Raw genomic sequence first — 18601 nt, forward strand, 5'->3', positions numbered from 1 at the left:
AGACCAAAAAAAAGTCTCTATAGCGAACCAAGTAATTTGGCTGGGGTTGTGTAGGCTCAAAAAATGTATCCACTGATTAACAAAAGTCTCTTTCACAATTTAAGTCTATGAGAAAAAGTCTTTCTTTATTTATTTTTGATCAATGGCATCCAGCGTCTGGCTCAGAAGTTGAAATTTCACTGTTTGGCTTTTACAAAAATTTGCTTCAAAGCCCAGCGCACTTCCTCTGGGCTTGTTGCAGACGGGCTACGAGCCTAGCACCTCTTTATGAGAGCTCTCTTTCTCGAATAACTTTGGATTCAGATGTTCAGGAGGTTTTTAGCAGGAGAAGAACTTTTCCACAATGGTCAGTTTCTCTTCAAAACAAAAAGACCCATTGATTTAAACTGGTAAAAAATACTGAATAAACCAGTTTCACTTTAAAAATCAGTGATTTTGAAACGCTGTCTGGCTCATTGCGGAGGGGCAGCTAACTATGATGGCCGTCGCAAAAACACAGATGGCCCTATCTGGTGTCAGTGTGTGGTTTGTCCGTTTTGGGCTACTGTATAAACATGGCATTGTAACATAAACCACAACAATTCTTATTTCCAGGTGATAATACAATAAAGACAGCATACTTATTATTGTGTATTCCATTTGTGCTAGTATATCCCCCTAAATACTGCACACTGGACATTTGAGTGTAATGATGTAAGAGTGAAAGAAAAGAAAGTAAAGTTTTTGAAGCAGACAGGAAAAATATTAATCATTATACAATCAAAGCATGCTGAGAAAAAGAAAAAAAGATGTCTCTGTTTTCAAGAAGGTAAGAAAGAGGGTTTAATTTGTGTTGATTGTCCTTTGCATAATTCGTCAAACGTCCCCTAAAATCAAGGCAGTCGTTGCATGATGTCCACATTTTATTAATCTGCCTGCAACATTTAATACGCATCAAGCACATGTTTTTCCTCATTCTCCCCGTCTATGAAGCTTTGGCGAACGGCACGACTCAAGAGATTTATAATTCGACAGCAGTGTCAGCAACATCTTTCGCAGAGAGAAGCTTGTCAGGATATGTTTACTGACAAGCAGAAATTACTTGAATTGTGTAAAGCTAATAGATGACAAGAGAAGGAATTAAAGAAAGTTGAGAAACAGGAGACAAGAGTCTTAGCATAGTTTAGGTTGTGGGAATCAGCTCACTTAGATTTTTGTACGCCTGCGTGGTTTTTACTTGGGCATGCATAATTTCTTATTATAATTTAATAAGCAGATACATTTTCCCCTTCTGAGAATATAAACAGTCAGTTTCACAAACACATGTTCTGGATTATTTACGTGCTTACCCGGCACAATAGTATAACACGCGCAAACGAGCCAACTTTTCCTTGTTCACATACACACAAAAACATGCATGCTTATGAGAACATTCTTCACTAACCTTCATAAGCTTTTCTGCTTTTAACCCTTATCTCCCCTTGCCTTATGTCTTAGACTAACTCCAGCACTATCGCTGAAAATAAATCTTTAACAAAGGGCTTTGAGGAAACAGTCCAGGCTCTCACATCCTATGGAGACATTTGGACCTCACACGATAGTAAAAACAGATGTGTAACCTGATTGCTATTGGAGTATGAGATAGCATCAGTCAATCAATCAACACACACACACACATACAGTATGCACAATCGCGATGGTCTCACTTTCTTCCTGTCTGTCGTAACCTCAACCATGTTTTTGTGTCCCGCGAGGAATGCCTTTTATCATGTGACATGGTGGTGTTGGCGGCGATGGGGAGGGGGGTCGTCGGACAGCTGTTTCCCATCAGCACTTCAGTCAGTCATCCAGTTGCAACCCCGCTCCGAGGATCAGACGGGGGGAGGCAGAGCAGCAGTGAAGTGGAGCTCAAAGAAGCGCAAGGGCTAAAATGCCTCCAATTAGAAGGTCATCCCAATTTGTTCTCCCATATCCACCGGTGCCCATCAGGAGTCTCAGGCCCTGCTCGTCCGGCGTTATGTACAAATCCGTAGCCAGAGGTGAATGAGTTGCCGCCATCTGGGAGTCATTACGTCTTTTCCTCATTGTTTCCTGTCTTTTTCACCCCAACCCAACTCTGCTGCTCTCTCTGCGTTGGCTCAGATCCCTTGGCTTGTTCAGGTTCTAAGCCCCCACCCCCTGTAATTTAAGACTGGGAATGCTTAGCAGCAGTCACTCATGCAAAGGCGTCTACATTAGCACATGTTGTTCACCTCATCAGGAGCACAATCTTTTTCAGTTGTGTGGAACAAAAGGTTGTTTTCATTGAAAATGTACCCCTTTTCTCTTCTGTACACTCGATTTCCCTTCACTTCTTGCGAATAATAGTTCCATACCACATTTTGAAGCTCTGAAATTATTCCCGTAGATTTCTTTTTTGCTCTTCCTCATGCTGTTTAGAGCTCGAGGCTGTACAGTGGAGAGCTTTTGTATACAGTCCATGGTGGAGACAGGATTCAGATGCCTGTGGCCTCTAGAAATCACACTCATCTGCAGGGCTTCTTGGAGTGGATGCGAGTTTGCTTTGTCTCCAGTTCAACTTCTGGCTGGCGAGCTCTTTTTTTTTTCTTTTTTTTTCTGTACGCAAGCTATTCGTTGTGGAAAGATGATAAATTGCTGTGGTAGCTTTTCCGCTGCCTGCTACTGGAGCCGTCTGGATCTCACCTTTCTGCATTGCTCTGTAGCAATGTATCTTCTCGTCTTACTGTCAGCCATTAAGGCAACCAGCTTTCTCAGCAACTTGATTCAATAGACCTTATCTCCTGTTTTGGTAACGGGGTAATCACCTGAGGAATCCTTTCCGCTTTTGTCTCTTCGATGACAGTCCTGATTCACATGAATAATATATTAGGTACATGATATAACAGACTGTTTAAGAATTCATCACAATGGAGGAATTTTGGAAAAGAGTTGGTGTGCTGCCCATATAAACAACCTGTTATTATCCTGCCTTCAAATGGAACAGGTATTTTTTTGACATGGGAAGTCAAGTACACAATATCCTTCTGTTCAAGAGCTTTAAGTCTTGATAACGCTGTTGCTAGGTGACTGAATCAAACCTAATGTGGCCTTCTTCCCCTAACAGAAGTGGCAATAATTGTGTGCATTTTATTGCCATGCTAGGAGCAAGAAAAGGGTAGGCAACAGAATATATAAATAAATAAATGAAAAAGCAATTTCCCTGGGTTCTGACATTTAAAAAAAACACATTAGCATACAGTATGTCACAACATCTTCAAAATTCCCACTTGTGAAAGCTGTGAATACCACTTCAGTCAGACATTTTAATGAACTCTTCTTGTTGACACAAACTAAGTACAACTCCACTTGAAAGCATTAACAATAGGAGCAAATATTGTGATTTATCATTGTCAAATTATAGTCAAACATTATAAAAATGCTCTCCATTGACTGTTCTGTTCTTCTGTGTGTTTAACAGTTTTACGAGACGACTTCAGACAGAACCCGGTGGATGTTATGGTCGCAGTGGGTGAGCCGGCAGTGCTGGAGTGCCAACCGCCCCGTGGGCACCCTGAACCCACCATCTCCTGGAGAAAAGATGGCTCTAACTTAGATGACAGAGATGAACGCATCACAGTAAGAGATGCCACTTAATTACACATAATTCTGACCTTTAACAGGATACTTTTTTTTAACCAGTTCTGTGTCATAATGGTGTGTTGAGTTTGTGCAGAGGAACTGAATTTGCTCGCTTCCACACCAGGGTTTCAAACGCTTCCATATCTGCCAGATGACATAAAACACATCGTTTTTCAATCATGAATGACTCATTTCAGATCAAATTATCACTGGTCATTTGACACACTTCCCACATCGTGGTGACACAGACCTGGTTGAACACTGGCAAAGTATCCCTTTAGAATTTGTCATTGTAGCTTTTAACAGACAGAACAATTACCATTTGGTGTAATATAGTATGACTCACATGGTTTCACAAACACTTGGATAATGCTGCACAAGCTTTTGGTCTAATTCTTTATATTACTATTGCTGTTTTTCAAACCAACTACCTCTCATCTCAGTCACATTTTAGTATGGACACACTTAAGAACAATGAAAAACATCATTTGTGCCCAAGTCCTCTCTGAGTTCCTGCACAGAGTTGAAAGTGCCAGGAAAAACCATAAAGCCCTAAACCCAAAAAGAAGATTTATTTGGCACATACAAATGCTAACCATAAGATAAAAATACACAATTGAAAAGAACAACAAGTTACCAGTAGTGTCATCATATGAACTACAGCATGTTATTACTCTGATATATTAAGTTGTTATGTGGTTTACAGTACACAGAAAGGCTTTTATTTTCATGTTTTTGTATACACTGAAGTGATAGAGTGGTGCAGGAATGATCTCTAAAACCTGAAAAAGAGTAAGCATTTTTGCACTCCCTGTTTCCTCATCTGAAAGACTATGGTTTTCTTAAATGAGTGTTTAGTTGGGTGCAATGAGGTCTGCTGTTAACACAAGCTTAAGTGACTTTCAGATTTTGTTATACAACATAAAATACGTCAGTAAATACCTCACTTGTTAATTCTGACACTTTTTCATGTCTTATGAAAGGCAGCCTCTAACATGTGGCTAAATTAGACTACAGAACATCATCGTGCTGAACATGACTTTAGAGCCTCTTTGTGATGGCAATGTTGAAGTCATGCAGGCGTGGTGCTGATATCTTCTAAGATCAGACCTTATTTTCTGCAATAATCCAAAATCCAATGGAAAAATCCTGTTGGTATTTTGTTGAGGGCACCAGGGCGACGCTAATTTGCACGTTTCACAGTGCTGTTCCCTGTTACTTCATCTTCCTTTTATGTAAACCAGTGACATCTATACATCTATTGTTGCCTTGTATTTGTACTTGTTCAGATGTCAATATTGTCTACACGGGTTTGCATTACTGGATGAATAAAGGGCAAAAAAACCTTGCAGGTTAGCCTACAAAAAAAGATGTTGCCCCGGCCAGCGGGAACAGGCTTCTCCTTCCTTTTAACTCAAGAATAGAACCGTGTTTCAACTCAGATGATTCTGTGTGTGTGTGTGTGTGTGTGTGTGTGTGTGCGTGCGTGCCTGCCTGCCTGCCTGCGTGCGTGCCTGCCTGCCTGCATGCGTGTTGATTTGTTTATTTGAATGTCTGTGCATGCTCCCGGGGACACACAAGAGCGAATTCAAAGCTCATGTTAGCACGGAGTGACAGGTAGAGTGTCTCTGGGGGACTGTGATGGACAGAGGAGCTATCTCTGATTTTAGGAGAGGGATGGATCAGAGCCAGGGGGGGAGGCTCGTCAGAGGGAAACACAAAGGCTGCTTTTTGCTTTGTACTTTCGGCATGCCTGTCTTTGTCCTCCCTAATCATCTTCTCTATATGGAAATATGTCTTTGCCATGAGAGTTCACTCAAAGACATCACTTACTGTACAAAGACCAAAGGAGTCCACCACAAGTGATTCATGGCTACTTTCCATCCTTTTGAGTGTTCCCCTTGTGGCCTGGACCATCATTTATTAATACTGATATGTAGATAAAGTTGTGTGTTAATTCTTAATACCGATTTTTAGAAAGACTCTCACACACAGGAAGAGTATGATTTATTGATTTTAATTTAAAGAGGCAGAGCGCCTTTATGCTGAAAAATGCATGCAAAATCACACTATAAGTAGCTTCGGTATATGTGTGCCTTCAGGGCATCTGAGGCTATGTGAAGAAGAAAGAGAAGACATTGAAACAGTGCAGAGGCGAAAGCTGAGGTTTTAGTGTCCGAGATGGAGGATAGACAAACCACAGTTGGATTTCTTAGCGATGGAATTGCTGCTAAAAACGAGGAGCGGTCATTCCAGGAAATAAAAAAGCTCATGGTGTGCTCTTTAATCAGCTGCTAAAGTTACTAGTGCAGCAGTATTTACAGCAAACAGCAAAAAGTTTCAGAACAGAAGGACAGCATTAGTCAAGACATATTGGTTGGAGCTAGATTGCCCCTGCAGTCCTTAAGGAATATATTACTGTTGTCATTGTGACCACAGAATTTAATATTGGTCCATCAAGGGACAGTTATTACAGACTCAGCTGTATAAGTGGCCAAGGATGCCAGATGAATTTGAGACATAAATATCTGTATCCAGAGTTCAAGGTCGACAAACTACCATGATTTTTAAAATAAGAAAAATGGATGGAAATAAAAAAATATATTTTATACAACAAAAATGAAGAAATTCATAAATGCTTTATACGCACTCCCCCCATTTGTTAAAAAAAAGAAAGTGCAGAATATAAACATTCTGGAGAGCAAAAACAATTTAGGTGGCAATAGGTTTTAATTTCCAAATGTAAAAAATGAAGGGGTCAAATATAAGAAATGCAGGGGGCATCTCTCATGTGTTATTCCAAAAAATCACGCCCCTGATAACCTCATGGTTATTCATTTAATGAAAATATTAGTCAACAATTACTCAATGAAATGGAAAACTACAATACAGCATGGGAAAGATTATGAGCAGATAGTAAATCTGTCCACTTATATTCAAGTAATTGGAAAGAAATCCTCTGTTATATGTCTACATGTCATAGATTCCCTGTTTCCTTTTTGCTGACATATCAGGTTGCTTTTATTAATGTTAATTAACTGTTATGATCTCATGCCAAAATATGCAGTCCTGCTTGCTAGGATTCCAACAATGATGTCATTTGTCATATGTAACTAATTCATGGCAGTATAAACACCACTGTTACTATATGCAATCATGCAGTTGTGTTTTTAGCCATATATAGAACATTTTTGCATTGACTCTAATGTGTCCAAACATCCAAACCAAATCCATCACATACTGACAGGAATGGCTGAATCTGCAATACCAGTTCCCCAAATTCCCCCTACTTGCTCCCTGTGATTGCTAGTGGTTAGCATTGAGTATGAAAAGTACATAGAACCACAAGTCACACCACAATCTTCTTCTTCAAACCACATCATTTGCAACACATTTAGAATGTCAGCCGTAGTTAGGTCTCTCTTAGTTGTTATTATTTGGTGTACAGTATGAACAGTTTGTGGAAGGTTAGCCTGGAGGAGGCAGACTAATAAATGAAAGGCTGTCGGTTTCATCCCTGCAGCAGCAATTTAATGATGTATTCTATCTGGACACTGGTGAGTGGAGAGTCCTCGGCAAGTCAGGTGCTGTCTAGCATGACGCTGAATCCCCTGCCTGCTTCATGGACACAGTGCTGTTTGCAGCCTCGACCTCTGACCTCTGTTAAGAAATAACGGGGCCGTGCTATTACTGGCGTTGTGTCCCTAGCAGACATATATGAATAGTTTAATTCCATTGCTTGGCATGAATAGGAAAGAAGCAATCTTAAATCCTAATAACAAGGCCGAAGGTTTAATTGCAGTTGATGCTGAGAGGTTTCAGATGTCAGGATGCATAGAATGGCCTTGTGGTTTTGTTGAGATCTTCACATGGACATCCTTACCCACAATCATATCATGCCTGCATACTCCTGCTCTGGTATCACCTCTTGCACAAAGTAGCTGCAGAATGTCAGTGCAGTAGCTCACATTGAAAGCACCATAAAGACAGCAACATAGTCTGTGGGGGCGTCTGGTGAATAGGATATGAAAAGAATAAAAACAGTAGGGAGTGCACATATCTTCCACCTCTTTGTTGTGTGTTTAGGTGTGCTTGTGTGTGTGCAGATATCAGTATAGAGGAGGTAAAAAGTTTGGGAAAGGCAAAGAAGGCTGACTGAACATCTGAGGAACTCTACAAAGAGGCAGCGTCTTTGTTCCCAGGGTTCTGTGCTAATGTAGCGCTAGATATGAATTATGTAATTTGATAATGGGTGACCTTCTGTGCAGCTTGAAAGGCAGATAAAGAGATGCACACAAACGCTTCTTACTCTTATGCCATCAAGTGCATAAAAATTTATATTTTGATATGGAATATAGCTAGGGATGTGATTAAATGTGGGTGGCATCATGCATCAAAGTAAACACATCGACAAAGAAAACTTTGCACATCTAACCTATTAATTTCATTATGAAAGTGCCACGCTCACTCTATAACTCACACAGTACACATAAGGGACACCATCTTACGCCCAGAGTAAAGCAGCGCACAGCATAACACAGCTGTCATTGCTAGTATCAGACTAATGTTCTTAGTCTGATACTACTGTTCAGCAAATGTTCTTCCGCCCATCCATGCACCCATGAGTTTGTACGTCTTAAAAGGAAGTGTGGTCAGGCACATTGTTGGCATTTTGCCATTTTGTGGCAGCAGAAAGCAATGTGCCATAGACCAGCATAAACTCGGTCAAATTGCTTGGTCTTTAACCAGGGCCTCTTTGGAGTTACTGCGCAGGTGTCACCAAGTCATTTTTATTATTTGGTGGCACCTTCATTTTATTATTATTATATATTTTTTAAAATAATATACTAGTGTTCAGTTATCGCCACCAAGTTTATAACTACAATTTTTAGTTTTGCTGCTTAGATTTCCCACGATATTTCATGCAGTGAAAATACTACTAACAGAAAATCACATACTTCTCTAATTTGCCAAATCTGCCAGGTAAATTACAGTGTGCCAGGTGAAGGCACACATCTGCAATTAATTAAGGGGCTATATACAACCTCTTTGCTACTTTAATCTTACTTTGTGAAAAGATGATATGCCATTTTATTTAGCAAAAGTGGAGCTTGACATGCCCTAAATGCACTTGCACCAAGCACTTTACACTTTGCGCTATAGATTGTTCATATAGGGCCAAAGAATGAGAAGATTTCTTTCATTAATAACTGTGCAAAAATTTTTTTTTGCTTTTTTTTAGATTCGCAGTGGCAAACTGATGATTACCAACACCAGGAAGAGCGATGCAGGGAAATACATCTGCGTTGGAACCAACATGGTTGGAGAAAGGGAGAGTGAGATCGCTGAACTCACTGTGCTAGGTAACATTTTCAGCATCTTGATTGCATTTCACAATGTTGCAGTGCTAAACTTAGTCTAAGTACCCTCTCAGTTCACAGTGGTTTAGCTTGCCAGTCTGCTATGCCAGGTCTTTGTCACCAGGGTATAATAACCTATTAATTACGTTGATTATGCGACACTACTGTTCAATCTGCCAGCTTTGGAGTGGTTTTCCACCAAACACGTGCTAAACATCTACTGCTACATCCAACGCTCCAACCCCTCAAACCTTTCAATACAAGAGCTCCCCATGCTGCCTCGACTACCTACTATTCCAAAGCTTCTGTTCTCCATCCCCCACTTATTTTTCTAACGTTTCCCATCAGAATAGAGCTCTTATCAGTATCACATGGGTGGATGACCTTGGTATACAGTATAGTGCCTCATTGAGCCATTCAAGGCTTTGAGAATAATCCTGCTGAATGCAGAAATAGGTCAAAATGTGTTGTTTTACAGGTTGTGCATAATAAATGACTTTGGAGACTGGCAGATGATTATCACTAGAATATTAAATGTTTCCACACTCCATGATAGTTGCGATATGTAGATTACTTTGCATATTTTGCTATTTTTTCTGCATTTATTAGTGACTTTTTGTTTTTTGTGGGAATAATTCTTAAAGTCATGGGAGTTGGTAGTTACTGCTGATCAAAATGTTGAAGAATTTTTTTCTGTCAAAGTGAAACATTACTTTTGAGTTAAAAATAACAAGATAGCGTAGTGCTATATAAACATTTTCAGTGTTTTCTGTACCTTGCCAGATAATTGAGTCACTGTGCTGACATTCAGTGTATGAATTCCAAAGTAAATGTTATTATTTTGCTTTAATTCCTCGCACAAATTCTTTGCCTCAAGTGCATGTTATGGTAAAACTATACAAACAAAACAGAGCCCTTAATCAAAAGACAATATACAATCTATTATTGCTATACTGATATATAGTGCAGTAAGGTTTAGATGAGCTAAACAAAGAGGTTGAAAAATGTACAATATTTTCATATTTCTTTCTGCCATCCAGAACGCCCCACCTTTGTTAAGCGTCCCAGCAGTGTGGTGGTGCTGGCAGAGGAGAGCGTGGAGTTCCACTGTGTCGTTCAAGGAGACCCTGTTCCCACTGTCCGCTGGAGGAAAGATGATTCTGACCTGCCTAAGGGCCGGTAATGCACAAAGGCCCTCTATATATTAATATACCATGCAAACATGGTGTTTCAACATTTTCTTTCATCTAATGATCGTGTGATTCTGTGCTGCGTACAGATTTGAAATCCTTGAGGACCATACCTTGATCGTTCGCCAAGTGACCTCTTCAGATGAGGGCTCCTATACATGTGTGGTGGAGAACATGGTTGGAAAGTCTGAATCATCCGCCACGCTCACTGTGCACGGTCAGTACAGCCCGACCCTCATGTAGTGTCCTCCAAATGTAGCACCACCTAATGTTCTATTTATGGTTCACTCACTTTCAGATTTTCTTTTCATGGTTAAAGTATTTGCAACACAGCTGCTTCTAGACTAAGGATCCTGTCTTATAGTGTCACAAATTAGCAGGCAGTGACTTTCCATTGCTCTCGAGACGGTGCAGACAGGAAGATTAATCTCTGGAGTTTTTCTTTGTGCTATTTTTTGTCTTTTCACTTCCTGGCTGGAGGTCACATAATGCAGCCCTAAAAAACAAGCAGTATAGGACATTGCATCAGTTTGTTTACAGTACATTTCATGGTAATGTCCTGTATAGACTGAGAAGAGCCTGCAAAGTAAATGTTTACGTAACCACAGAAAATGGATTCATTTGGTCTGAGTGGTCCTGCCACAATGACACCCTTTAGTTCTTAAATCAGAGGCAGGAAATGAGTAGTGAGACACCTCTCATATTTGCACACACACATAACCATTTATAAAAATATATATACACATAAACAAGCACAGACAAGACAGTGACAAAGTGGGTGACATAGACTGCGAGGGCAGTAGGACTTAATTAAAGATAAGGCAGGGCTGGTCGCATGCTGGGAAATGACATGGTTGCAATTACAGCGCCCTCCTCTCCCTCCAAAAACCTGAGAAATGAGCATCAAGGGGGACCATAGCTAATGTGGGCAGTGAATGGAGAATGGCAGGGATAACTGGCAGATGACTAGAATTTGTATTAAGGGAGGAAACAGAGAGCTATCTGAGTTAATGTGTGTTTCATAATTAAATAAAAAAACTCTGGCAGGCGTAATCGTTGCCATAGTCATAACCACAGAATCATTTTACTGACCTAGAACATTTGGTCGATATTAAACAGTTGCTATCTGAAACAGATGCAGCAGGCCAACGAGCTTTGTAAAGTTTGTCCCAAGTATGAGATGAAATGACTCTTAAGCACAGGAAAATGTATTTTTTCAGACATTAACTTGCAAAAAACTGCTTTATATGACACACAGCTTTTCAGAAAGGGTGCTTAACTTTTGAAAGATCATGTGCTTTACTTTTTTAAAAAAGACATTCTTTGAACACAAAAATGTTGAGCAATAACCGCAGTCATCCCCTCGCAGCAGTTCCAAAGCCAGCTGGTTAGCTAGCCATTCATTTCACTATAAATCTAGTTTACAGATGTCAAGATGCACAGTGGTTTCCATCTCCAAATGTGTCTTTGTTTGTGTAGTGCATTTAGTAAAGCAAATCCCAGCATACTACCAATAGTTCCTCTCCCACCTTTTGTCCACACACAATGCTTCTTTCTCACATTTCAAAATTTTATGTCCTCATTAGGGGATTGTATCTTTGTCCAAGTATACTTCAAGGCTGGCTGGCTCTGTGGCTCAAAGCAGCAATTATTTATTCTTTTCACACCTTGTAGTCAACTAGTCTGCTGGGTGTAATAGGGGCTAAAAAGCGTGCTTTGTCTTTTGACATCTGTTTTTTTTTTAAATTTATTTATTGATTTTGCCATTCGATTTAGGGGGGGTATAAAGAAATGCTTTACTTTTTATTCCAAAAGTATAATATCCCTTTTTATTTTTATCATTTCAAGCTATACTGAAAATGTGTTAGCATATATGAAGTTGGTTATCCTGAATGACTCTGCATCATTTACATTTGATATTTACACATCCATACATAAATTAATCATATATATCACAATATCATCATCAAACCACAATGTATTTGATATATTTAACAATATTTTTCAAACTAGGAGATAATATATCCTGTGTAGATGATATCTCCCACTACAATATATATTGTGCATAGGAGATTATATTTCTCCTATGTAGGAGATATTATCTCCTACTATAATATCTTGTATGTAGGAGATAATATCTCTCATTTTTCTTTGAATGAAATACATCACTTTTCTGTGTCTTAACTAGGAGATAATATCTCTTTGCCAGAATAAACTACATCGGTGTTCTATATACTAACTAGAGATATTGTCTCCCATGTAGAAGATGATGTCTCCCACTTTGGAAATAAACAAAGCTATGCAAAATAAAGAAAAACTTAGCCAGTCAACAGCCAATTAGCTAGTTAAAAAAAAAGTTTTTGTGTATATTTTAACATGCACCCCCATATCACTGAGTGTCTAGTGTTTTTCATACTAATTCCATTGTGCTCACTCTTTAAAGTGTGTGTCATTACAGTTGAGTATATCATTGCAGTTCCATAAACCTGTACATGCCTTCAGTATTCATTACACTGCTCTTTTCTGTGTGTCTTTTCTCTTGTAGTCAATACTGGTAAGTTGTCATCCATCCCTCATCCACCATCAGACAGCAACAAGATATCTTGAGCCCCTGTCATTGTCCTATCTTCACTGTAATGCCATCCAACAATACAGTATGTAATTCATGTTATGTGTGGGTAAATTAATAGATATGTGCTGTTTTTTTAATTACATTTTTTTTTTATACAAAAGGTAAATAATGATTGTTTTTTGCTACATGCACACTTAAACTAATACCACAAGCCTCTAATCCATACTGAGATGTTATAAAAGTGGGAATGTTGAAAATTTATCAGGCTGCCAGGTAATTAGGACCTAATTTCCTCTGCAGTGCCCCCTGCATTTGCCATACGCCCCAGGAACCAGGTGGTGGCAGCGGGCAGGACGGTCACCTTCCAGTGCGAGGCCACTGGCAACCCACAGCCTGCTATCTTCTGGCAGAGGGAGGGCAGTGAGGTGAGATTGACCCTCAGTCTGTCATCACACTAAATCACTGCTGAGTGCAAATAGTGAACGAATGGTTTTCTGACTCTGTGATCTCTGTCTCCCCTCCAGAGTCTCCTGTTCTCTTACCAGCCACCACAGCCCTTAAGCCGCCTGTCTGTCTCCCAGATGGGCAGTTTGACTATTACCGATGTTCAGCGCTCTGATGGTGGCTTCTACAGCTGCCAGGCTCTCAACATCGCCGGCAGTGTTATTACCAAAGCACTGCTAGAGGTCACAGACTGTGAGTATAGGGAAGGCGTGATGGAGGGCAGATGGATGGGACTTTTATTCAGCATCTTTCTAGCTTGAATGTTTTGTCTTTTGGCTAAACAGACTATTTTGCAGCTGCAGTTTTGCTTTATGGAGCTTGTGGGGTGTATTAGGCTACAAAATGGTTACAGACCACAGCTACCTCCCTTATAGGTGTGGTAGTTGGCCTTGGTTACTTACTGCCAGGGGAGGGATTTCAAGAGATGTTGTTCACTCTGTTTCCATGGTGATTGTGTGTAAAGAGTGTCTGGGCTTATCTATCTAATGCCGGGCACACAATACGCAAGAATCAGGCCAAATTTGGGTTAGGTTGCCCCCTCCAGATAATTGTCAGCAAAGCCCTGATTTTTTTGATGGTTTTAAAGATCATCTTGCCAGATTTTACTGTGATGTGGGGTGTTGAGAGTGTTTTTACATTCCCCAATCTGCTCAGAAGTCCATCCTGGCTGCACTGATTTCAAATTACAATTGTTAAATGGTACCGGGGTTGTCCCAGTTTTAAGGTAGATATGAAAGTTGACGGTCATCATACTGTGTACATTTGCTAATCTATAATACTGAAAAAAATGCAACTGGATGGAGAATCCCACCTGAAAATCCCATCCTGTTGCAACCCTGACGGGGGCCTTTAATGCTTTTCCATAAATCATAAAGCCTTATATGTAGTGGAATGGATGTTCATATTAAATGTGGACTAAGTTTCAAAATTTAATTAAACATAAGTAGAGGTTATCCCTGTGTGAAAAAAAAGGTTTCTTACCATTCTGAATACTCCAGTTTTAAGAGTTTCCTTCTACTTTGGCTACAGTATGATTTCATAGTGTGCCGGATTTTTTTATATGGTCAGCCACTCCTAACATGCTACTGCAAGTGTTTACATTATGTAGCCTAAACTGTTACATGTAGATAGCTACATGCTAACTTCAAGTAAACATGTAAACTTATTTTACAATGTTGTAAACTTTCTTCCTGATCAAGATCATATTCCTGACACATATGTGTATAGTTGTGTTTAGAAGCTTTAATTAGTGATTTTTCACAGATGAAAGTGCCACTGTTATCAATAGAGTGGTGAAGTAATGAATCCTAAAACGCGGAAGTCCATTAACCTTTTAGCACTTCTCATTCCCTCGTCTTAAAGTCTATGGGGTTTTTGAATAGGTTTTCAGTGAAAGTACAACTACAGTAAAGTCTGTAGTTAACACAGGCTAAAGATATTAAGACGTTTTGTTCTGCAACATAGAATATATCCGCTTAAACCCAATTTTTGAACTTTTAAGGTTTTACTCGTCTTAAAAAGGTGGTTGCTAACAAGTGGCTAAGTGGAACTACAGTGTTTGTCAGGGACATTAGACATCATCACACCGGACACAGTAACTCATTAAACCCACTTGTCCGCCTTTACAGCTTTACAGTCGCAAACGAACTCGTAGATTTATCTGTTTGATATTTTTCGATTGTGTTTTAACATGTTTTTATAGTGTTTGTAGTTGTGACGTTTAAGACGTGCAACCACGCTGTAGTTCGTGTATAGCCTAACAATAGCTTTTTGCTTCTGGCGATTTTATTTACGCTTCAAAACACACAAAAGTGGTGTTCGTCCGTGAAGATTGTCATGCTGAACAGTCTCAAAAACTTGTGTTTGTCAGAGAGCTTATTTTTGGCGATAACTGTAAATCCCATTCAAAAATCACATAAGGTTTTTGACAAGGGATCCAGTGTGATGCTTACTTCCTGGTTGGCCTGCAAAAATACGTCATCCCTTCACCACTCTCTGATGGTGCAGAGATCCTTTCAATGCTTTCGAACTCCATTCAGGAGGGGGACTTAAAGACATAGGCACAAAACAAAGTGTCTCAAACTCAGGGTGGATACCGGTGATCAGGTACAGACAGTATGAGGGAAAAAAGTGATTTGTGACTGTTAAAGAATGTAAATATGTCCAGTAGAAACCTTAAAAACAAGGATGAACCTGAAAATGAGCATAATAGGTCCCTTTATACATGTTAATATTTATGATACAATATCCTGTTGTGTAGGGAGGAATCCCAAGGATGACTGACAATACCACAGGTCTCAGAGGGTTTTAACGCAGTATAAAATAGGATTCATTGCAGATTTAACCCAATTCCAACTCACGCTGTCACATGTACAGTCCTTATTCATGCTGTCTTCATGTGACTTCAGTCATATTTGTTTTTTTATTTTTACTTTATTAATTTCCTGTAAAAAGCATGGCAAAACACTGAGCTAGGTAGTTCTCCCTGCCTGTCATCCACCATCTTTGTGTACATTGAAGTCACATTTGATTGTAGGAGACTTCCTGTTTTTAAAGGCAGGACTCTCGTTTTTTGTGTTAAGTCAAGTCAAGTCAAGTCAATTTTATTTATAGAGTCCATTATCACAAAACATGGTTTGCCTCAGAGGGCTTTACAATATACGACATCCCTCTGCCCTTAGACCATCACATCACCCGAGGAAAAACTCCCGAAAAAGAACCACTGTATCAAGACTGCAGGATTGGCATATAATATTTAAAGGTATTTCTATCGGGAAAATGATCTGGTAGACTATTATCCATATCCTAGGTGATAGAATAACTGTGTTAATTGTAAAAACATTACAAATTTTAAAAAAAAAAAGCTATTTAAATGCACTTGAAGGACAACACCAGTCATTAAAGCTGTAAGCAGTGAGAAAAGGGCCCTCGCACCCCCACGTATGTCGGAGTACTGGTGAACTCCGGCTAAAGCGGCCATTCATTTCTGTGAAAGTTGGATAATGCACGCAGAGAGTTTCGACCCTGAAGTGAAATATTTTACCTGATGTAGTATTTCCAGCGCCCACTAGATAGCACCGGAGGGCACATATATTCCATCATCTTGTCATCTTGGTATACATCTTTTGTAGACCAAACAATGACAATGTCATGTAAATTCATTAATTAATATTGACAAAAAACCTATTTGGAATGTTGAGTTTGAGCCTTATCCAGGGCAAGTACGTTTTACTAGTGGCGTCCCAAAGAAGAGTCTGAAGTTCAACTTAAAATACATTTGAAATGTCTGAAGGGTTAGCTCAGTTGGTTAGAGGGCTTGCCTGCAGACTATGACATCATTAGTTCGAATCTCACCCAAGACAGGTGAATTATACAAAACTGCTGTCCAAACGGGAGTGTGACAGAGAATGTCGAAAATGGTTTGGCTCAGTGGGTTTGATGGCTGGTTTGTGTCTCTGAGGTTGTGGGATCAAGCCTCTTTTGGGAAAGTTGATTTTTTTATGATTGTTGTAATCATTTGTAAAGGGAATGTCAAGCACAGTGGTTGTTCACCAGTACAAAATGGCTGAAATTTAACGGGATAATGCCAGAATTGGCAACAACTATACATTTACAAGACAAGGAGACAATTGAATCACAAACAAACAAAATGTTGTCAGTACTGTCGCATGGACAAACTATGTTATTACATCACAGTTTCTAAATTACCTCACATTTTACTTTGACTTGATTTTGACAGACACATCTGCTATGTTATTGTTTAACCTGTTTTGGGACAACTTCACCTGATTTATCGGCCAAATCAATATATTACTCAACTTATCGTGCCTTAATTTGTTGTGCAGTATCACCATAAGTGTCTAAACTGTGTGAATCTACAGCCAAATAATATTTTATGGCATAAATAAAATAAAATATCAGCTGATATATCTGTCTACTCTGCTAATACAAGGGTCATATGGTGTTGAAATGGAAAATTCAGTATGGGCAATGAAGTTGGTCTAAAACTCGACTGATATATGAATCAGGCCGATAATCAGCTAAGTTCTTGGCAGGGAAAATTCAGTAAATAAAGTCCAAAATCATCTTAAAATTAATATATTGATAACTTTGTCAATAAGAAGCAAAAAACTTAATAGAAAAATGCCAGATGTCTCTACTGATATTGATTAATCTGTTCCAAGAAAATCTCGGCTCATTCATTGGCTTGACCCAAAATATAAGTTGTGCATTTTGACCAAGGTCTCTGCCGATACTGAATTTTGCCTGTCAAGAACTCAGCCATTTGTCAGTCAGGATTGGCTCTGAGAGTTAAGGCGCATGCTTTGTAACTTGGAGAACGTGTGATTGATTCTTACTTGGCACAGTTGTATTTTGAATGAAAGGAAACTTCAAAAACAGATGGCGTGCCAGGAGGATTAGCTCTGCAAGTTCAAGTGCTTGCTTCATGACTGGAAGGTCATGAGATCAAATCTTACTGGGAACATACAATTCAGTTTCTGCAGTGTGTTGAAAATTCGACTGATATATGAGTCAGGCCAAAAATGAAATTCTTTGCAGGGAAAATTCACTTAAGTCAGTAAAAAAATCATCTTAAAATAAAATATAAAAAAACGCTATATAACACTCAGCTATATATAGTAAATCCTTTTAGCAGATAAATCAGGTGAAGTGTGGTGAAGGGTTGTCTTAATGACAACATATTTTATATATATATTACAAGATTAGATATGATGTTTAAGATTTAAGATTCAAGATGATAATATATAGTTTGGTACTGTGAAGCACTTTGTAACTCTGTAAATAAAATCTCAGCTAATATCTGTCTGCTCTGCTAATATAAGGGTCAAAACAGAGAATTCTGTATAGGCAGTGACGTCTGTCAATTTTAGACAGACAAATGAGCAAAAAATACAAAATGGCCGACTTCCTGTTGGGTTTGTGGGATGGGTCCAAGAGGCTTTTTTGTGCGCCTTGGCATGATACATGAGTGTACCGAATTTTGTAATCGTAGGTGAAACTTTATGTGATCTTTCAATAGGGGCTATAGGTTAGGTGCCGCTGTGGAGCCATTTTGCTACTGCCCTTTCCGAAAACACCAAAATACAAAACTTTTTGCCAGGCTGGACAAGTATACCAATTTTCATGAGTTTTTGAGCATATTTAGACCTCCAAAAATGCGATTCATTTGTTAAATAAATGATAATAATAATAATTCCTTGCATACCAAGAGGGTCCTTGCACTGGTTGGTGCTCAGGCCCTAATTACACACCACCAGCAAAGTCTACAAGCTTCCAATTAAATGAACTGTGTGATCATGAATAAATGTGTCTGGGTAACTGTGCGCTATGTACAT

The 18601-nt window shown here is 39.2% G+C and overlaps 1 protein-coding gene across 1 annotated transcript in view; it reads left to right on the forward strand.

Moving 5' to 3' along the window:
- Nucleotides 1-18601, forward strand: part of LOC121952493 (roundabout homolog 1-like) — a 105390-nt gene that overhangs the window by 70479 nt on the left and 16310 nt on the right. The window contains exons 3-9 of the mRNA XM_042499217.1: nt 3458-3615; nt 8861-8981; nt 10019-10157; nt 10258-10385; nt 12714-12722; nt 13041-13165; nt 13265-13436. Of these exons, the coding sequence (XP_042355151.1) occupies nt 3458-3615; nt 8861-8981; nt 10019-10157; nt 10258-10385; nt 12714-12722; nt 13041-13165; nt 13265-13436 (852 nt within the window). The remainder of the gene's footprint in view (nt 1-3457; nt 3616-8860; nt 8982-10018; nt 10158-10257; nt 10386-12713; nt 12723-13040; nt 13166-13264; nt 13437-18601) is intronic.

This window comes from Plectropomus leopardus, chromosome 13 (genome assembly GCF_008729295.1).
Source record: "Plectropomus leopardus isolate mb chromosome 13, YSFRI_Pleo_2.0, whole genome shotgun sequence".
Taxonomy (NCBI): domain Eukaryota; kingdom Metazoa; phylum Chordata; class Actinopteri; order Perciformes; family Serranidae; genus Plectropomus; species Plectropomus leopardus.